Here is a 22,514-nt window from a genome sequence, read left to right on the forward strand (position 1 = left end):
TAACTTGAGGTACCACTGTATTCCCAACGTAAGAATGGAAAGCAAAATGCTTTAAAGACACTCACAAATCCAATCTAAAAATATATAGTATAAACACTGACAACTGGGAATCACTGGCCTGCAAGGGCTCCAGTTGGAGAATAGTCTCTACCAAAGGCATCATGGACTTTGAAAAAGCATGAACTCAGGAGAAAAGGGAGAAACGTGCTAAGAGGAAGGCACATTTGGCAAACCCTCGTTGTGATCAGCTCCCACCCAAAAACCTATGTCCCCACTGTGGAAGGATGTGTGGATCCAGAATTGGCCTCCACAGTCACTTACAGACACACTGCTAAGACAATATTCATGGAAGACAATCTTACTCAGTTACGAGTGATCACCAAAGAATATATAGTATCCCTAGGATCAAAAGCAACATCCTCTGAATACTGGTGTCTAAGGAGTGGTAGAGGGAGAAAGCTTTGCACTTATGACCTGCGGGTTTACTACTGCAGGAAACAGGGAATTGGTCTTGATAAGCCAGGAGGGGGCAGACTTTTTTAATTCACGGGCTGCATGAGCAACCCTTCCAGAGATAGGGCAAAGGTCAAAAGTGGTTGGCGCAACAAATGTCATTCTGGCAATAAAAGGGTACTGTTTCAATATACACACACAACCCACACAGCTTTCTCCTCCCAGTCAAGCAGGGCTGCTGAAGGGGGTGGCTGAATTCTTCTTGCTCCTGGGAGAAACCTTTTATCTGATCCAGCAGGGCTGCTTTTATGTTCTTAACTTAACGTGTTATTCTAAGTTACTCAGCAGGCTGCTTCAAAGCTCAGGTTACACCCATAAGACCTAGAAAGGTGAATCAAAACTCTCATGTCCTTAGAGTTGCTTCAGAAACGTTCTGAGCGGCATAAGAACATAATCCTGGATAGCTCAGTTGGGGGTGATAATGCTAAAGTTGCAAGTTTGATCCCCATATGGAACAGCTGCATACTCCTGCGTTGCAGGGGGTTGGACTAGATGATTCTCAGGATCCCTTAAGTATCACATGTCTGAAATAGTACAGGAGAATAAAGCCATCTTGACTCTGAATGACACTAAATAACTCCTCTGCAGAAGGAAATATCTTGGAAAAAGCTCTCCCCATAGTTCTTTTCACTTACAAATCGATTGTGCATGAGTTTGCTTTCTTTCTCCTCCCTCCAATGCCTTTTTCCATCTTTGCAATGGCTTTGGAGATCAGGGGTGGTGAACCTTCTCGGGAATATTTTAAGGGCCACATGGCTGCCAATTTGCTACAGACCAAGATTTGAGGATTTTTACTATTTGATAAATAGTTATGGTCGAATTCATAGAGTTGCCATGTTTTGAAGAGCAAAACAGAGGATGCTGTGACGGCTATTAAAAGCAAATAAAGGCAACTTGTATCAAATTTTACCCCTGAAAAAGAGGACGTGTCCTGGAAAAAGAGGACACATGACAACAGCAACGCTACCAGTGCTGAATATCCCCTCTGTGGGCAAAGAAGGTTGCAGCAATGCAGCTCCACATATCCTCATAAGAAACAGATTAATTGGCTTCATTCCAGTCTGGCTTCAGGCCTAGCCATGGCACTGGAACTGCCTTGGTGACCCTGGCATTTGTTGTAAGAAAGATATAGGGAGTGTGATCCTCCTTGTTCTGATTGATTTCACAGCACCTTTGATACTGTTCACTAGTGTGGTTTTTCGGGAAAAAGAGGTACTGGAATTCACCAGGAATATCTCCCTTGTTCTCTTATAATGGAAATGGGGCCTACCTGAGAGGTGCTGGACCTGAGTTCTAGTGAGTTGCAGCTAAAAAAAAGTCCTGCTGTTGACCATGGTATGTTTTTGGAGCATATTAAGGAGGTGTGGGTTGGGTCACTGTGTGTCAATGGTTCCACTCCTACCACCAAAGCCATTTTTTGAAACTACTTATGGGAGGACACTCCCTGGTGGCTTAGGAACTGGAATTTCTACTCCGTGTTATATGAACATCTCTATTAAGCTGGTGGGAATTGTTTTCAGGAGAGATGGTGTGAAGTATCATCTACATGTGGGTGATACCCATCTTTATCACTCTGTTGCATCTAAATTAAGAAAGACCGTCAAGGTGCTGTCTTTGGCTGCACCTTGGAGGTGCGGATGGTTAGGTCAAGCCCTAAATTCCACAAAGTAGGGAGATGCACTGTACTTTATAGGATGGTTCTGGTTCTGGACAGGGTATGAGAAGACAATTCTTCCCTCTCCCATCCAACCCTGGTTACTTAGTACTTTGGATGAAGATCTGTTGATGGTGCCATGTATCCCTGCAGTAAAACATGGTGGGACTTGAGCATGTGCTTGGAGCACTCACATGCCAGTTCTTTGGAATTCTCTTCCTTAAAAGTTAATTGGGCCCCAACATTGTTACATTTTTGATGCCATAGAGTCCTCTGAGCAGCACTACCATTGAATACAGCCCATGAATTGATAAAAAGCTTATAGAATCATACATCTGTAGTGCTGAAAGGGACGCATTGCGTCATCTAGGTCAACCACCAGCAATGCAGGAATCACACCTAAAAATCCCAAACAGGTTGCCATTAAACTTCTGATGAAAAACTTCCAATGAAGGTGGTCCCACTACCTTCTGAGCTAATCCATTCCAATGCTGATCAGCTCTTACCCTCAGCAAGTTATTCCTAATGTATAGTCTGAATCTCCTTGCTTATCATTTGAATCCCTTGATTCAAGTCCTACCCTCTGAAGTAGCAGAAAACAAGCTTGCTCCATCTCCCATGTGACAGCCCTTTATATATTTGAAGATGGCTACTATATCACCTCACTGTTCTCTTCTCCAAGCTAAACATATACAACTGCATCAATGATTCCTTATAAGGCTTGGTTTCCAGACCCTTGATCAGCCTGACCTACATCCTCTGCACAGATTCCAGCTTATCAATATCCTACTTAATTTGTGGCACCCAGAACTGGACACAGTCCTCCTGGTCAGGTCTGGTTTAGATAAAATGGAGTGAAACTGTTACTTCTCTTGATCTGGACCCTATAATTCTGTTGATTCAGCCTAGAATAGCATTAGGAGTGCAAATCTCCAGCCAACCAGTGTGTAGTAAAATGAAAATGGAAGGGGAAATGTCAAAAAAATATATATATTAGTGAAAACAATATAGAAATGTATTATATTAGAGCAAATGGGTTCTAATCATGTGTATATTAGTCAAAACACCATGCAGAGTAAAAGTGTTTATTAGGAAAATTTCACACAAAAGTGCTGGTGAATTTTCATGAGCAATTCCCCGCTGTCCCCAAGAACCACATATAACTACAGAATTGTGGAGAGCTGATTTATGACTGGAAAAGTGACAAAATGTCAGAAGCTAAAGTTGGCAGATTCTCCCTTCCTTATGAATGACCCACAAATTCAAGAGATTTCCTCTCATAGGTTTTTGACAAAGTCGATAATCCTGTCCATTAATTCAATTGAAGCGGGGACTGTGAAGACACCTGCGTCAAAGAGGTTTAGCACCCCATGAAACCCGTTCTCAACATGGAACCAGCTGACTTTCACCCCATTGTCCTCCATACGTTTCTTGTACAGCAGTGTGTCATCTCGTAATACATCGTATTCGCAGCTCACAGTCAGGGTTTCAGGAAGCTTCTGGATGACAGAGTCCTCAGCAAAAAGGCAAGAAAAATCATCTTCTAATGTCTCTGACAATTGCCTATAGACTTCAGGTTCATAAGGAGCAAGTGGGACTTGTTTGTAGCCTCTCCCCTTAAATCTCTCTGGAAGGTTGTCAGGACTCACCCACTTCCCATATTTCAGCCTCATTGAATCTGGCACGTGAGAGCCCTTCAGGAGCAGCCCTGCCAAAGAAGTGTCCTTTCCAATATACTTCATTCCAAAGTAAGCAACACTTTCCCGGAACATGGGGGGCATTGAGCTGTTCTGCTGATAGGAAGGCGTGTTGAGGTCCATAGCCTGGGAAGTCCCATAGATGAGCACTTGAGCCCGTAGTTTTGGAAGGTCTGATCTCTCCACCAGTTTCTGGGCAACAACAGTAGCATAATTGCCCCCTGCACTGTCCCCACCAACGATGATCTTGGAAGGATCCACCCCATGGGAAGCTGCATTTTGCATTAAGTGTATGGTAGCAGCAAGGCAGTCCTTGTACTGAGCGGGAGGAAGATGCTCAGGAGACAGGCGGTAGCTGCAGAATAAAACAGAAGCAAAGAGGTGAGCTTCCAGAACCTTTTCCAAACACATTCATGATCACATAAGAACACCAGAAGGGCCTGCTAGATCAGGCTCATGGCCATCTACTACAGTATCCTGTTCTCACCAGGTCCAAGCAGCTTTCTATGAGGCACCTGCAAGCAGGGCCCAAACACAAGGCCCTCTTCCTGTGGCTTCAAGCAGCTGGTCTTCAGCAGCATTCCTGCAAGTATCCATGAATAGCCCTCCAAATTCTTGCTCAGGCATTACTATATACAGTGGTACCTCGGGTTAAGTACTTAATTCGCTCCAGAGGTCCGTTCTTAACCTGAAACTGTTCTTAACCTGAAGCACCACTTTAGCTAATGGGGCCTCCTGCTGCTGCTGTGCCACTGGAGCACGATTTCTGTTCTCATCCTGAAGCAAAGTTCTTAACCCGAGGTACTATTTCTGGGTTAGCGCAGTCTGTAACCTGAAGCGTATGTAACCCGAGGTACCACTGTATGTGGGATGTGCAACCCAACTGGGATGTACCCCCAGGGCTATTTTTCTAGAAAAAGAAGTCCAGAAATATGGTCCAGAAATCTCCATGAATCATGAACACCTCCCTCATTCTCTTAGAATGGCAATGGTGCCCACCTGAGAGGTGCCAGAACCCACCTGAGTGGTGCTGGAACTGAGTTCCTTTGAGTTCCCCCTGAAAAAAAGCCCTGTGTACACCCCATCTGCAGATGGTTAACCTTTGAACTCATGCAGAATCCTCTTCAAGAGGGATTGCCTCAGATCAGGGACAAATTCCAGGCAGGTAAGATCAAGGGATGAGGGCACAAGACAGGGTGCGTGATGTGGAAGTTAGACACTAACTAGACTCCCATTTGCAGGGTATGTGGAAGGCAGCCCTGAGTGCTATGACCCTTTTATTAGTTCTCTTTTTCCTTCTATAAAAACTACACAAGACACACTCTTTTAACAATTAAATAACATATACCTTTTACTTCCAGACCCTCCAAATGTTCCTATTTTCCAGGGACATCCCTGATTTAGAGAAGCTTTCCCAGTTTCCACCTGGGACACGAGTTAATGGCGGTTGCTCCCCACTGCCCTCACATATTTATGAGGCAAAAAACCTGGCGATGTCCCCAGTGTGGTCTGGGGAGCTCACTGCATCCTGCTGTGCCACTTTAGCCCATGTCTGCCAACTTGAAAGACAGAACGGGTGCGACCCGGGAGTGTGTCCCTGCCATGGATGAGCCTCCGTCTCAGGCATGATTTATGGTTGGTTCCTCCTCAATTTGGAGTATTTATTAGAGGCAGTTTGGAATATTGATTAGAGGCACTCCTGGACCGACATATGATAATGGGCTGCAATCAATCAGTTGCCAAAAGAATGGGGCTTGGCTCTTTGAAGGTATCTGAATGTTTTTTTCCTGAAGCTTGAAAACCCACACAACAACCAAGAAAGGAAGCGGGAGAACAAGGTGCTTTGTGCTTTCATGTGGTTTCTAAATTGTCTTCTTTTTCTCGTCCTCCCCTGTGAAATGAAAAAGACGTGCGTAGACTTGGCTCTGTTATTCTGTCTGTCACCTTGGAAAAGAGGGGGGAGGCTTTTGATTTATGCTTAACAGGAATTTAACATGGTTGGTTTTTTTTATGCCCTCCCACCTCAACAGCCAGTACAGCGCCCGCCACAGTGGGGAGTGTCGGGGCGCACAATGCGCCTCCTCCCCTCGCTAGTATCCGCCCTGGAGCCGCAGCAAAGGTGTAAAAGAGCCACATGCGGCTCCGGAGCCGCGGGTTGCAGACCCCTGCACCAGGCCTTTGGCAAGGGCACAGCCTGACTCCCTCCTTTGGCAATCCTCACAGAACTTTTAGCCCAATGGTTGCCATTAATTTGATTGGAATTAATTTTATAATGAAAAGATTTTAGAAAGTTTTATCATTTTACTGTTGTTAGCCGCTCTGAGCCCGGCTTCAGCTGGGGAGGGCAGGATATAAATAAAATTTATTATTATTATTATTGTTTGACGAGGAAGAACTCCAGAGCGGAATGTTAATGGCAGATTAACATTGTTTAAGATTAAGATTGTTTATGTACTCTGTGAGTTATTTAGGCTGCAGCCAGTATGCTAGTTGGTGAACAGTGAAAGGAATGGAATGTGACCTCGTACCACCCAGATAAGCTGGCAAAGAACAGAACAAAGGAAGATAGTAATTAATTCTCCCTGCTCACCAGGTCTGAAACAACAATGTAAATGAAGGACTACACACGTAAAATGGATTATATATTTATAAGATTTAACGGAGGCACTGTTTGTAAGGAGGAAAGACCAGTCAGCTGCAAGAATGGACTAACGTCTAGTGAAGGATGACAACCGAACATTAAACAAGAGAAGATGCAGCTACGGGGAGGAATGATCGACACGTGTTTGCAACAGGAGTGAGAAACCTGATTTCAAGAAATTGTATTAAATTTAAGGAATTTGGTCTGATTTGTAATAATTTGGAAAATTAATTAAAAAATATTTTTTTAAAATATAGCAGCTGTTCTGGTTTCTGATTTGATCTCGTAATGTCCTGCTTTCCCTTAGGACATCCATACTTTCATTGGATAAATGTTGGAGGGTTTGGAGTTACCCAACTCCTGAGCTATCTGAAGGCAATCCTGTATAGGAAAGGTTTTTTTAATGTTTTATTATATTTTTTTATATGTTGGAAGCTGCCCAGAGTGGCTGGGGCAACCCAGTAAGATGTGTGGAATAGTTTAAAAGAAATCATCAGTATGAAGAAGAAGAGGAGGAGGAGGAGGAGGAGGAGGAGGAGGAGGAGGAGGAGGAGGAGGAGTTTGGATTTGATATCCCACTTTATCACTACCCGAAGGAGTCTCAAAGCGGCTAACATTCTCCTTTCCCTTCCTCCCCCACAGCAAACACTCTGTGAGGTGAGTGAAGCTGAGAGACTTCAGAGAAGTGTGACTGGCCCAAGGTCACCCAGCAGCTGCATGTGGAGGAGCGGAGACACGAACCCGGTTCACCAGATTACAAGTCTACCACTCTTAACCACTACACCACACTGGCTCTCAGTGTGAGAGGATGTCCCTATTTTCATCAGAGAAATGTTGGAGGGTATGTACTTAGTGCACTTGCAGTTGCAGCTAAAATATACAATGCAGGTGAATGTTTATTAAATTGCTCATTCATTTTAGAGCTTCTCCTGGAGCTGGAATGGGGTTAGTTTAACCTCTGGTTAACTGAATTACTGTGTCCCGAAATGATGCACACCTAAAAGGTATGTCACATAGATTAAACTGTTACAGACTAACTAACCCTGAGGCAGACAGCAGAACAACAGTTCAGCTGCTCTCACGCAAAAGACTGTTAATAGCTGTCACTGCCGTACCAACTGCCATGACTGTCATAACTGCTACAGCGTGTATGATGTCAGAGAATTCTACAGCTCTTGCAATTAACCCTTTACATATATATGAATTTGGGATGCTAGCATCCCAGAAAAGAAGGGTGTGGCCTGGGTAGGGGAGGAAGAGTGGCATTTGTGAGTCCTGAGGGCAAGAGGCACAGCTGGCTGAGTGTGTGTGACATTTGAACCCTGGTTCTGAAGGGTCCACCCCCTGCTTCACACAGGTGTGTGAATCCTGCCCTTCCAATGCTGATGGATCACCAAAAGCTGATTGACACAGTAAAAGGTCATAAAATACCACTAACAATAATTTAAAAAACCAAAACACAAGAGAGCACAGATAAAACAATGCTCTGGAGGCAGGCGGTAGCTGGTGAATAAAACAGAAGCAGAGTTTTAAGCTTCCAGGATCTTTTCCAAACACATCCATGAGCACATAGGATTCCAAGAAGAGCCTGATGGATCAGTTATAGCAGATACAGTGCAGGGGAAAGTCAGCTGGATCATGCCCTTAAAAAACTGACTTTTCCAGCTAGCAAAAGAGCCAGGGAAGCAGAACCCTTCAGGATTGGATCCAGGTGGTGCAATAGCATTTGCCACTTGCAACTTTCCCTCCCGCTTCTGTTTAGATGCAGGGGCATGACCTCTCATTTACCTGTTCCTTCCTGACTCTAAGTTTAATGAGAGATTTAGTTGCCATACGTCCAGAATTTCCCAGGCACATCCAGAATACAGCAATGTCCAGGCACAAATCAGAAACAATGTCGGGGGAAATCCGGACATATGGCAGTCCATGTCAGCAGTGCCGTTTCTGCCATTTCCCCATAAAAATAGCTCAACAACTTTTCTGTCCGGATTTTCCCTGTTTGAAATATGGCAACTCTATAAAAGCCCTAAATGAACATTATTAGCCCCATCTCTGAATTGATTGTAGGCTGGATCTGGGTTGGGTGGTTTCCAAGTTGAGGCTGATCTGGAGGCCCTGGGTAGCGGTGCTGTGCAAGGCCTTATGCCCAGCTCATAGTCTCCCCACAGAAGTGAGCATTTTCATGTCTTAAGCACATGAAGCTCTGATTTGCAATCACAGAACAGAATGTTGATTGCTTCCGGCTTCCTCTTCCAGTCTGCCTCAATGGAGGCAGCTCCCACAACAGCGGGAGATCGTTGGTGAAGAAGCAAACAAGGATGATTGAGAGTAATTATCCTTGCAAATCCCCCCCCCCAGGGACAGGGGGGAATGGGCTTCACTTGCAGTTTGTCTCGGTACCTGACTCTCGCTCCAGCATGGAAAGCGGGAGGCAGGGAGGCGCTGAGTGCAAAAGCACTTCACCTGCCAATAACCCTCCTATGCCGCCATTAAGCAGCAGAGGCTCTTCTGTTAATTAGAGTTTAATTTCGACTAATGTACAGACACGTGCTAGAAGAGATGAGATTATACACTGCAGAATTGAAGCAGCTGCAAGTTCATTAAGGTTTGAACTTGAAAGAAGACTTCATTAGGTATAAAAGACAGTGTGGGGAGGGGAGCCTACGGCTTCTTTATATAAAGTTTTATTCTATACATTTATGATTTGGCAGTTCTCCTTTGAAATGCTAGTTCAAATTATGGATGTACAGATGAAGACGGTGAAAACTGGATAGCAGCTATGGAATATAACATCAAATGGAACTGTGTGTGTAAAACAAAACAAAAAAGGGGAAAATGGAGGGAAGCTCTATTTTGCAAAAGGTTTGTGATGGAAACTTAGAGCTGACTCTTCCCTATTCTTTATTATCCTCAGACTGATCTGAATAATGCTAAAAGGACTTGGAATTTAATTAAATTGGAAGTGTAATCGCTTAACTTCGGCTGAACGGAGGGATGAGAGGAATCTGTGAGCTTGCCAAGGAGTTGATAAAGTTCATTACTGAGTTATTTGAAGTTCAACAGCTTACTCTCCTTCCAAGGATGAGAGAAAAATGGCGAAAACAGGATATTTATTGGGACAGTGTGATGTTTGCAGCTGCTGCTAAAGTTGCAAAACAATGAAGCACAGGATGGAGCAATGGAGAACTTCTGAAACAACAATGGGACACTAGCTCTGCCCAAGGCATGATGGAGAACAACAACAACTGGCAAAAGATAGACATAATATTTTGCAAGGACAGGAAGAAACATTACAGACAGAATAATTGCAACACACGGGAAGAACAAGTAGAGTGTTTGAATGCTTCACCTGTAGTTTATAAATAATTTAATGTGTCAATACAAATGGAAGTCGTTAATTCTAGCACACAGGAGAGTACCTAAATTGTATAATTTGGCATCTGAATGATTGGTATTACTAACTGCATTATAATTTGGCATTGTTATAATAAGGTATTATTGGATTATTGTAACTGAAAACTAATAAAAATTAATATCGGAATGTTGACAGCTTTCATGGGGAGCCTTTTTCTCCTGCAAAGAATATGGCAAGGGATGCCATCAAAATACAGCAACATGCTGGGTGCAAAGCACACACACACACACACACACACACACACACACACACACACACTTTCCATTTGAAAGGATACGTTGTTGCATTTACTTACTCAACAGACACAACCACTGAATCAGTCTCCTTGGCAATTTTGCTGCAGACATCTTGGTAGCAGTCTAGCAAGATGAGAGGGAAATTTTAAATAGGGAGGTAATTATCTGCTGCCTCCAGTCTTGCCTTTAAAAGCACATTTTTGAACAGCAGTCTTCCGATATATAATGTATTTGTACATGCAATTTTTTCTAAAATAAACCTTTTCATTCACATGTGTACATCACACAGCTCAAGTACTGCACTGTAAGAATCGGTCTCCTTGGTGATTTTGCTGCAGACATCTTGGTAGGACACTCAAAAGTTGGAAGGGAAATTCTAAATATGAAGCTCTTTCACATTATAAGTTTCAGAGACTGGTTCTGGGTTCACAAATTGATTTGCAAAAGGCAAATTAAATAGGTTCACCTTTTATAAGCAAACTCAATCCAATTACACACATATAACTCCTAGCCTTAAGGGGCACCCAGCCAATGGTTTGCAAGTTTTCATTTAATTCACATGTTATCATCGATATGCATAGATGCAAACTTAGGTCCATTTTCAGAAACGGGGGGGGGGGACTTGTTATCATAACCCCCCAAATGCCCACCTCAAAAAACATTTCTCCAGTCAGCATGGTCAATGGTCCAGGATCATGGCTCTTGCATTTCAGGAAGCAAGCTCTGCGAGGGGCACAGTTGTCTCCCACCACACCACAATATCAATGTCTCTAATAATGGCAAGCTCTCCACTTGATTCTAGCCTTCCTTCCTCCTGAAGTAACTACTTTATAGGTAAAAAAAGTAAAGGAACCCTGGACAGTTAAGTGCAGTCAAAGGTGACTATGGGGTGTGGCGCTCATCTCGCTTCAGGCTGAGGGAGATGTTGTTTGTCCACGGACAGCTTTATGGGTCATGTCACCAGCATGACTAAAACCACTTCTGGTGCAATGGGATTACTAGGTTGCTACTTTATAAGCTGTTGCAACACAATGTCACTGTGATCTGTAGCCAAGAGTATCAGTATTAATTGCTAACTTGTGAAATTGCATTTGGTCTTGCAAATGAAAGCTGGTGCAAGTGCAGTTTGTTGATTTGTTGACTTATTTAGCACATGTGTGTGGGGTGGTTGTGGGGTGGGGTGAGGTGAGGTGAGGGATTGGGTCAGGTGTAAATGAGGGAGTGGCCAGGGGGGGGAGGGTGGCTGGGCTGGTAAACAGAGCGATCAGGAGCAGCAATTATTATATGCTGTATTGGCCCAAATATAAGCCGCACTTTCTTTCCAGATTCTGACTGTGAAAACTTAAAGTGTGGCATAAATTCAAGACCTTACGAAAAATCCTTAATAGAGATGTGGGGTCTGGGAAGCCATGATAACAAGAGCCTCCATTTGTTTGTTTCTTCCTGTTGACCTAAGTCAGCATAGGTAAAGGTAGAGGGACCCCTGACTATTAGGTCCAGCCGTGACTGACTCTGGGGTTGCGGCGCTCATCTCGCTTTATTGGCCGGGGGAGCCGGCATAAAGCTTCCGGGTCATGTGGCCAGCATGACTAAGCCGCTTCTGGCGAAACAGAGCAGCACACAGAAACGCCGTTTACCTTCACCTATTTATCTACTTGCACTTTGACGTACTTTTGAACTGCTAGGTTGGCAGGAGCAGGGACCGAGCAATGGGAGCTCACCCTGTTGCGGGGATTCGAACCGCCGACCTTCTGATTGGCAAGCCCTAGGCACTGTGGTTTAACCAACAGAGCCACCCGCGGCATATATGCATATAAATAAAAATAATCCAAAGCACACGTATGCCCCTTGTCCCTTCAGGAACTACCACCATCATTCTTGTATCTCAGCCCAGTAAACCTCTCTTACATTGATACCTTAAGCACTTCTACCCAGAAAGGAAATTCCAGCTAAACATTAGGAACACCTTTCTGATGGTACGAGTTTTTCAACAGGGAACGGACTCCCTTGGAAGGTGGCAGGGCTTCTTCATCTGTGATTCCTTCATTGCAGGGTGTTGGTCTACATGACCCCTTGGGATCCCTCCCAACTCTCCTTTTCCACGATTCTACATGGGCTTACTTGAGTTCAATGGGGCTTGCCTCCATCACAGGCTGACAGCCTTAATCTCTTACCGATGTTTCCAATCATCCCAGCACCTCCATGGAAGAACATAAATCCTTTCCTTGGGCCAGCAGATGGTGCTTTGGGCTGATAAACCCTCACAGGAACCCCGTCAAAATGCAGATCTTTGGCAGAGAGGCTGGGATCCACTCTTGGCTTCCAGAAAATCTGGAGGAAGCGGATAAAGGCAAACTGGCTGCAGATACCCAGCAGTTCAAGACACTTCCCCTGTTGGGCAAAGGAACAGTCTCATGAAAATAGTGCCCACATTTGCATCCTATTCACAGGGGGTGGTATCCAAATAAGTCCTATTTAAAGTAGACCTATGGAAATGAATGAGTGCATGTTAGCCATGTCCATTAATTTCAATCAGTCTGCTTAGAATGGGACTATCATTAGAGGCAGCCCTGGGTCACAATAAGCGATCCAATGGTTTGGCTTGATGTCGAAACCCAAAAGCTTTCCTACATCATGGTTTGTTTGGCCACCCCAACCCAAACACCAGCCAAGGTACAGAGGCAAAAGAAGCTATGGAGAAACAATCCACAATCTTCTTGCTTGCCTATGAGACCATATGTGTTTTCCTGAAGAAACCATGATGTAAACAAACCATATTATTAGTGTGACTAATATATTTGTCTCTATGTGTGTCCCTCTACAGGTTAAAAATAAAGCCCTTGTTAAATCTGATAATATCTTCATCCATCATCATCAAGTAAACTCATTGATTTTCCTCATTTCATGCTCTATTGTGCAGTATGTATATGAATTACTGAAATATATAAACTATTATTATTAAATAAATAAATTTGTATACCCACCTTCATACAAAGATCAAAGGGTGGTTTACAGAATAAAAATACTAGATAAAAACACAAAATACATAATAAAAAGAAGTGCAAAGCAAACCAATAAAAGATATAGAAGTGGTATATATAAAATATATAGAAACCAAAAACATCCCTCCCTCAAACACATTTAAAAGGACTTAGAAATGTTTTTGCCTGACATCTAAAGATGTATTAAAGATTGCTAATAAGAATAAGAATAATTACATTTCTTAATCACCTTAATCACATAAGAACATAAGAACCTGTTGGTTCACTTGCTTCACCTGTTGCTCATCCAGCCCCAACTTACCATAATAGCAAGTTTTGAAATGTTAAAATGACTGTAAAAATATTGAAATGCATATAACTGAAAATCATAAAGAAAAAAATTAAAGATGCTTCTTCTTGTTGTCATCATGATCATCATCATCATTTCTTAATCACCTTTCACATAAGATCATAAGAATAATCTGCTGCATCACATAATGGCTCAACAAGTCCCCAACTTACCACAATGACCACCAGAATGATAATCCAGTGAATGACCCGAAGCTTTAATGGACTGTCAAATCCAGATGGGATTTTACTCCTGGAAAGATCATAATAAATTGCAAAGGAGAGAAGCAACAGGAAAAGAATCCCTATAAGTCCAATCACCCCAAGCAGGAGGCCCAGAAGAAGCTCCATTTCACTGTTCCAAAGAGTGCAAGGGAAACATTGAGTCTACACTGGAAGAATTTCTACTGTGTGACTCCACCAGAGGTATCTACGCTACTAAATAGGCTGTAGACCAGTTAATTAAGTAATTCCCAATTAGCACACATACTCCCATGCAGATATTTCATCCATCGGAAGATCAACAGCAATTTCATGGCTCTTGGCAATGGTGCCATGTGTAATGTTCTACTCAGGAATGTCACGTCCGCCCACTGATCAATCCTGTTCCATAGTATCTGTCCCAGAGCTCTTCGGCTTTACATACTGGGTGTTCATTGCCTGAAGTTCACAACATCCCCAGCCAGCTTAAGCTTGTAGTCAGGAATGGTGGGAGTCCTTGTCCAAGATGGAAGAGGACTTGTGTGCACTGCCTGGCCCAAGATTTCCAAGGCTTCAGACATGAGTCCCATTCCTATCCAGAGATCTCAGGGATGAAACTTAAGCCCTTGCATATTCAAAGCATAGGCTCTTCTTCTGAGGTACGGGCCTCATAGCTAAATGCAAGTCCGTGTTGAGATGAAGTTTTCATTAAAACATTTTCAGTAAAGATTTTCTTGGGTTACAAAAGCACACACATCACCTCCGTTTTCTGATCATAATATCCTTTTTACAGATCGGTTATATTCAATGTGAGCCTTAATCTTGTATACGGTATAAGGTTGGGGGAGAAGAGAAGTGTAGGGGAAGAGGAGGGGAAGAGGGAGTAGTAAACTTTCATTCTTCTACATACTGTATGTGTAATGTTTTTGTATCAGTGTCATTTCATCGTTTCATATATTAGTTTTCCTTTTTATCGTTTTTATTTGATTTTTCAAATATAGATTTACAACAAAACCAAATACATTTCATTTCTTTTATTAGTTTTCATTGACATTGAGAGAGGTTGGATGAGGCATTAACAAAGTAAAGGAAGGATTGAACTCTGATTAATAAGAATACACACATAGGCTTGAACCAGCAAGACTCTGGGAAGGGTGCGTATAATAATCTCTGTCTCCCTCCACCCCTCGGCCCAGGTCGTTTTATTCACAAAAGAACTTTTTACAGAGTGTTCGTAAGAACCAATCAGATTTCTTCTGAGCATTTCAACACACCCCACATGGGGACAAAGTTAGATCAAAAGAAATTCTTTAAACTACAAAGACTACTCTGAGCATGCATACTGTCAGAACTGCCCTAGGTCCCAGCTCACAAAGGACCAACGCCACTTTGTTGTTATATACAAAAGTCTTTATTGAAGTTCTGTTTGTCTTTCACATCAGCAGCGTGCAGTTCTACGTCTGAAACTCTAGACCGCTGAAGCTCCGTCTGAGTCTCCGCCCCCCGTACACCAGTTTAAGACTCTAGCCTTGCTCTACCTCTTCCTTTTTTTTTTTCTATAAAATTTTTATTGGTTTTACAAAATTTTTAAATAACAAACAAACACTTAAAAAGACAAACATACACGTATAGTTTCATAACATATTTTCATAAACCTCTTTTCTTGGACTTCCCCTTACCCCCCCCTTTCTGCATCCCAATGTCCATAGTTTTTAGCAACTCCCAATTGTTACTTCCAACCTCTGTCAACTTATTCCTCTCTATATTCTGACCTTATATCACTGTATCCCTTTATTTCTAAAAACCACAACACTTTAACATTCATTGAGTTTATAATAGTCCTTAAGATAGCTTTTAAATTTTCTCCAATCTTCTTCCACCGTCTCCTTTCGTTGGTCACGGATTCTGCCTGTCATCTCAGCCAATGTCATATAGTCCATCACTTTCATCTGCCATTCTTCCAGAGTGGGTAGATCTTGTGTCTTCCAATACTTCGCGATGAGTATTCTTGCTGCTGTTGTAGCATACATAAAAAAAGTTCTATCCCTTTTTAACACCACTTGGCCGACAATGCCCAAGAGAAAGGCCTCTGGCTTTTTAGGAAAGGTACATTTAAGTACCTTTTTCATTTCATTATAGATCATTTCCCAGAAAGCCTTAATCTTCGGGCACGTCCACCAGAGGTGGTAGAAGGTGCCTTCAGTCTCTCTACATTTCCAACATTTATTATCGGGCAAATGATAAATTTTTGCCAGCTTGACTGGAGTCATGTACCACCTGTAAACCATTTTCATAATATTTTCCTTTAAGGCATTACATGCCGTGAATTTAATACCAGTGTTCCATAACCATTCCCAGTCAGCTGACATGATATTGTGCCCAACATCCTGTGCCCACTTAATCATAGCCGATTTGACTGTTTCGTCCTGTGTACTCCATTTCAGCAACAAGTTATACATTCTAGATAAATTCTTAGTATTGGGTTCTAATAACTCAGTTTCTAGTTTTGATTTTTCCACCTGGAAGCCAATTTTCCTATCCTGTTTAAAAAACTCCATTATTTGGCGATATTGAAACCAATTTTGTACTTTGTGTTTCAATTTCTCCTGGCTTTGTAGTTTAAACTTATCTCCATCCTGTTCCAAAATTTCCCAATACTTCGGCCATCCGACCTCCATATTGAGTTTCTTCACTGCTTTAGCCTCCACTGGTGACACCCATCTAGGGGTTTTGTTTTCCAACAGATCTTTATATCTTATCCAAACATTATATAGTGCTTTTCTAACAATATGATTTTTAAAGATACTATTAACTTTGTCATACCATAGATATGCATGCCAGCCAAAAGCATTGTTAAAACCCTCCAGATCCAAAATGTCCGTATTCTCGAGGAGCATCCATTCTTTCAGCCAGCAAAAAGCTGCTGCCTCATAGTACAATTTTAAGTCCGGCAGGGCAAAACCCCCTCTTTCTTTTGCATCTGTCAATATTTTAAATTTAATTCTGGGCTTTTTGCCCTGCCAGACAAATTTCGAGATATCTTTCTGCCACCTCTTGAAACATTCCATCTTGTCAAGAATCTGCAAGGTCTGAAACAAAAATAGCATTCTAGGCAATACATTCATTTTAATCACCGCAATTCGGCCTAACATTGACAATTTCAAATTTGACCATATTTCTAGATCTTTTTTGATTTCTGACCAACATTTTTCATAATTGTCCTTATACAAATTCACATTTTTAGATGTCAAATAAACCCCTAGGTATTTCACCTTCTTAACCACTGTCAGCCCTGTTTCTTCTTGGAGTTTCTCCTTTTCTATGTCTGTTAAGTTTTTTCCTAAAACTTTGGTTTTTTGTTTATTCAACTTAAATCCAGCTACCTGGCCAAACTGTTGTATTATTTCTAAAACCTTTTTCGTACTAGTGATTGGCTCTTGTAAAGTCAGTACTAAGTCATCTGCAAACGCTCTTAACTTGTAATGTTTAGCTCCGACCTGCACTCCTTTAACCTGCTGGTCATTCCTTATCATATTCAGCAACACCTCCAGGACTGAGATAAAAAGTAATGGGGAAATTGGGCACCCTTGTCGTGTTCCTTTTTCTATCTTAAGTTCCTCAGTTACTACGTTGTTTACAATCAATTTAGCCTTTTGTTCAGAATATATTGCAGCCATACCATTCTCAAAACCTTGGCCTACCCCCATCCCATGAAGGTTCTTTATCATAAAGCTCCAAGAAATATTGTCAAAGGCTTTCTCCGCATCCACAAAAATCAATACTGCTTTAGTGTTTATATTCACCTCTAGCTTTTCTAAAATGTCTATTACATTCCTTACATTGTCTGCCAGGTGTCTTTTAGGGAGAAAGCCTGCTTGGTTCTTATGAATCCTTTCCATCAACACTCTTTTAAATCTTTTTGCCAAAATATCTGCAAAAATTTTATAATCCACATTAAGTAGCGATATTGGGCGGTAGTTCTTCAGTTGAGTCTTTTCAGTCTCTGTCTTTGGTATGAGTGAAATATATGCTTCTTTCCACGATTCAGGTGCCTTCTTTCCCTCAAGGATCTCATTGCAAACTTCTTTTAGTGGTTGAATCAACCATTCCTTCAACGATTTGTAATATCTGGAAGTCAGTCCATCTGGTCCTGGAGATTTGCCCAGTTGCATGTTCTGAATGGCAGCCTCTATCTCTTGTTCTGTTATTCTCTGGTTCAGATCCATCTTACTTTGATGAGAGATTTTTTGTAATCCATATTTATCAAGGAATTTATCTATATCTTCTTCATTTTGCGGGCCTTGAATATATATATTTTTAAAATAACTCAAAAAACAGTTTCTAATTTCATTAGGTTTGGATATATTCTTTCCATCCACTTCTAGGCTTGTAACCGTATTTAATTTCTGCCTTTTCTTCAATTGCCATGCCAGAAGTTTGCCACATTTATTTGCTGATTCAAATGTCTTTTGTTTCATTTGTTTTATCTTCCATTCAATCTCTTGGTTCATCAATTCCATATATTGTGTTTGATATAACTTAATCTCTCTTAAAATCTCCTGGGACTTTGGTTTTGTTCTTAATTTTTTCTCTCCTTCCTTTATCTTTTCCAAAATCTTTTCTTTTTTCTCATTTTGTTTTTTTCTCTTTATTGAATTTTGTTGAATCAAAAAGCCTCTCATCACCGCTTTACTTGCGTCCCAGATCACTCTTTTTTCCACGTCGGCCCTCAAATTTATTTCAAAGTAGTCTTTTAGAGTTTTTTGGGCCTTCATAAGGATCTCCTTATCTCGAAAGAGGGTGTCATTCATTCTCCATCTGAATTGACCAGTTGTTGTAAGTTTCATCTCCATCCTCACGGCATTATGGTCGGAGCAAGTTTTGGGGCAGATTTCCACCTTCTTAACCTTTGGAGCCATACCACTAGTAATCCAAATTTGATCAATTCTGGTCCAGGTCATCATTGCTTGAGAGAAAAAGGTTCCCTCTCTCTCCAGAGGGTTCCTTGTTCTCCATATATCTATCAAGTCCATGTTTTCCATCATTTCGAAAAAAGTCTTAGGAAGTCTCCCTTCCTTGCTGACTGTTAGTCTTTGTGCCTTGTCCATGTTAGTGGAGACCACACCATTCATGTCTCCCATGATTATCATATTGTAATCCAAATAGTCCATCAGGGTTTCATGGAGTCTCTTAAAAAAGTCAGATTTGCCTTCATTTGGTGCGTAGATTCCAACAACTAAAAATTTTTCTCCTTGTACTTGTATCTCCACTGCCAGATATCTCCCTTGTTCATCTTTAAATATCATTTTTGGAGCCCATTTCTCTTTCACATATATTACAACTCCTCTTTTCTTAACTTTATCTGATGCAATAAATTCTTGTCCTAGTCTTTTATTTGTAAGTAGTCTCCTATGGGCTCTAGTTATGTGAGTTTCTTGTAGACATATCAAGTCCAGTTGTTCTCTGTTCAAAATATGAAACACTTGTCTTCTCTTCAAAGGCCCATTAAGTCCATTACAATTCCAACTAAGGAATTGCAGAGCCATCTTATTATTTTTCTGAAACTCCTCCAACAGCTCCAAGTTGTTGCTCTTCTTCTGATGGTGGTGGTTTTTGTCCAAACGAGAGATTCAGAATGTCTAGTACTCTCCTCTGTTCTGCAAGTACGTCCACTGTCCCCTTCTGCAGGTCCTCCTGATTTCTTGCCAAGAATTTGTCTTTGTCTTGAATAGTATTTATCTTCACCTTCTTTCCCCTGTAGTCAAATGACAGTCCTTGTGGAAATTCCCACCTGAAGCGGATGGAGTTTTTCTTCAGCAGAAGAGCCAAATCCTTGTAGAAGTTTCTTAAATCCAGAATATATTTTGGAATATCTTTAAAAATCTGTATAGCTGAGTTTCCAATTTGCAGGGCCTTTTCAAAGTGTAGTCCTAATATTTTGTCTCTTTCGTCCTTGGATCTAAATGTAATCAGGCAATCTCTCGGGGTCTTTCTGTCCTGCTTTTTGCCCAGTCTAAAAGCTGTTGTAATTTTGAATTCGTCTTCTTCAAGATCCCAGCAGTCAACAAACTCCCGTGTCAGATATTCCGCAAGATTGTCTCTTTCATTCTCTGGAATCAATCTTAATTTCAAATTTCTCTCTTTCCTCTGTAACTCCCACAAGGCCAAAGTTGCGTCGTGCTCATAAACCTTCTTAGCGATCGGCTCTAATTTCTCTTGTGTCTCTGCAGCAGTAGCTTTAGCATCTTCAGCAATTTTACGCGTGGTAGCATTTTCCTCCACCAATTTATTTATTGATTCTGTGTTCTGGTTTAGTCTTACTGATATTTCTGTTAATTTTTGTGTATTTTCTGAAGTCTGTTTTGTCAGAGACTCCAAAGATTGATTTATTTTAAGCAGGGCTTCTGTCACGGCATCCATAGAGACAGCCGTCCCTTTTTCTTGTCCTGTTGCTCCTGCAGATCCAGTAGCTACGCCTGAAATTGAGCCTCTTTTCTTTGTCTGTTGCTGCAGCTGTTGTTGTTGTTGTTGCTTGGTCTTGGCTCTTGTAACTATCTCTTCTTGTGAGCCACTCATGTCAAGGTCATTTCCCACGGGAGCTGTTCCCCGTTGGAAAATTCCACTGTCCCAAGCTGTGCCAAATTTTACTTTACCCTCTAGAGGGAGCAAATCAAAATGGCCAAAAATAAGATGTCCAAGTACAAAGACAAGGGAGAATATCCAAAGATGTAGAAAAAAAAAGTTTTTTAACACAGTTGAAGCAAATATAGCTGGAGGCTTATAGCTACAAATTGCCACAGTTTCCCAATATATACTGTTTCATCTTGTAAAGTACTGTAGCCAGGCGCTGTGTAAACTTTGTATCGCAATATCACTTTTACAGGAGGAAGTCAGTTCAGTGTCTTAATGTCCTAAAAGGCAGACCGTTTCATACTTTTAATAACTGAGACAGCAGAGGATTTTTACTTTGAATAGATCGTGCAGTTACTACAGTCTCTTTCACCTCCCCTCTGCCCTGCTAGCTAGAGGGGAGATTTGAGGTCTGAATGTCCGGTTTAGTTATATAAAAAGCAAGTTTCAACGGATGCAGATTTAGAGTTCCGTTGCTTTCACTTTCATGCAGTCGGGGGGAGGCAGACTTCCTTGATTTAACTTCCCCGCTTTTAGCCCGATTTTCAGAATTTAAAGGGTCCCAATTGTTTTCAGCTCCTACTCACGGGAATTCAGTCCAAATTTTCTTTCAGGAAGGAATCGGCGCTCTCCGCTTATGGCGACGCGGCTTCACTCCACAGGCTGGGTAACGACTCTCAGCACCGCGCTCATTCCCGATGCCGCTCCGTAGCCTTTAAAAAGGCTCTTTCGCAGTACCGGGGGGCGCAAAGGTGCCCACCGAATCTCCTTGTTCTCAGGCTTCAGCGCCTGAGATTTTAGGGGTCCCCCGCTCGCCGTAGCGGGTAAGACCCGAACTTGTGGAGCAGTCCTTCTCCGGAGCTCGGAGGTAGGACCGCCATTAAGCGCTGGCACCGACCGGAAGTCTACCTCTTCCTTTGCTCTTTCCACCGCTGGGTCCTCCTGTCAGCTGGCGTCTCCCCCTTTCTAGACTCTTCTGACGCTGAGTCCCCTGAGTTTTCCCCCTGCCTCCGGCGGGCTTTAGGACCTGGTTCCTCATCCGGGCTTTCTGCAGTCCCGCGCGCCTGTACCTTTGAACTTGGCGCACGCGCCCAGCCGCCAACCTTTCTCCTGACCGTTTCACTGCTCCTGTCACTGCTTCCCCCTTCCGGAAGGCTAGCTGGACCTGACCTCCCCTCCGTTCCCCCACTCTCCGACAGAGGCATGGCCAGTTCCGACTCATCTTCTCTCCCTGCTGGAGGAGATGCTGCCCCTGATACCTGCGACTTCCCCCCCCCCACTATGCTCTGGTGGGGAAGCTGGTCCTGATTTCCAGCTGCTGCTTTGGGAGTCCCCGCTGGCCCCCCGTTCTTGGTGTGTCCTCCCTGGGACCCCCCTTGCCCTGACCATCGGCGGGTCCTCTTTTATTTGTCCCCGTGTTAGTTTCAGTTTGTGGGTTAGTTTTTATAGTAAGGGTGTTTTCCATACAGTTTGCTACCAGTGGTCCATGTTCACTCCTGACAGGTCCCTTCTGGTGTCTAGCTAAGATGCTTCTGGAAGCTGAGTGTAGGTGGGTTATAAGTTCTTTGTAGGTTGAGTGGGCATAATAGTCTTGGGAAATGTTCAATAGGGCTAGTTCTGGGGTGACTTCTAATACCTGTTTAGTTATTTTGCATATTTATTGTAGGGCTGATGTTCAAAAGTGTTGAATTTTGGGGCAATCCCACCACATGTGGAGGTATGTGCCTGTAGAGGTTTGGGGCTAAGTCATGGAATAGTGGATGGTGGAACAGCTCCAGTCATTCCAGGGGAACTGAAGGAAGCAGTGGTGTGTCCACTCTTAAAGAAAATTTCACTAGATCCCTTAGGCCTATCCAATTACCACCCAGTTTCAAATCTTCCATATCTGGGTAAGGTAATTGAGAGAGCAGTTGCTGAGCAGCTTGGTAGGTTTCTGGAGGAAACATCGGCTTTAGATCCATTTCAGTCCAGTTTCCGTCCTGGTTTTGGGACTGAGACGGCTCTGGTTGCCCTAACAGATTATCTCCGTAGACAACTGGATCGAGGCGGGTCAGGACTGCTGATCCTTTTAGATTTGTCAGCAGCCTTTGACATGGTTGATCATGATCTTCTGGACCACCGCCTCGTAGACGTGGGGATACAGGGCATAGCCCGTAACTGGCTGTGCTCTTTTATCTCTGGTCGGGGACAGAGGGTGG

At 42.6% G+C, this 22,514-nt stretch overlaps 1 protein-coding gene across 1 annotated transcript; it reads right to left on the bottom strand.

Annotated features, from left to right (window-relative positions):
* Positions 1-3,238: 3,238 nt before the first annotated feature.
* LOC309536255 (arylacetamide deacetylase-like 4) lies at positions 3,239-13,916 on the bottom strand. Its single transcript, XM_082230290.1, has 4 exons — positions 13,660-13,916; positions 12,331-12,547; positions 10,216-10,279; positions 3,239-4,219 (listed from the first exon to the last, which is right to left on the bottom strand). Exons 1-4 carry the CDS (start codon positions 13,834-13,836, stop codon positions 3,445-3,447), a joined length of 1,233 nt encoding a protein of 410 aa, XP_082086416.1. The 5' UTR covers positions 13,837-13,916; the 3' UTR covers positions 3,239-3,444.
* Positions 13,917-22,514: the final 8,598 nt, after the last annotated feature.

The sequence above is a fragment of the Podarcis vaucheri genome, assembly GCF_965113315.1.
Source record: "Podarcis vaucheri genome assembly, chromosome: 7".
NCBI lineage: Eukaryota > Metazoa > Chordata > Lepidosauria > Squamata > Lacertidae > Podarcis > Podarcis vaucheri.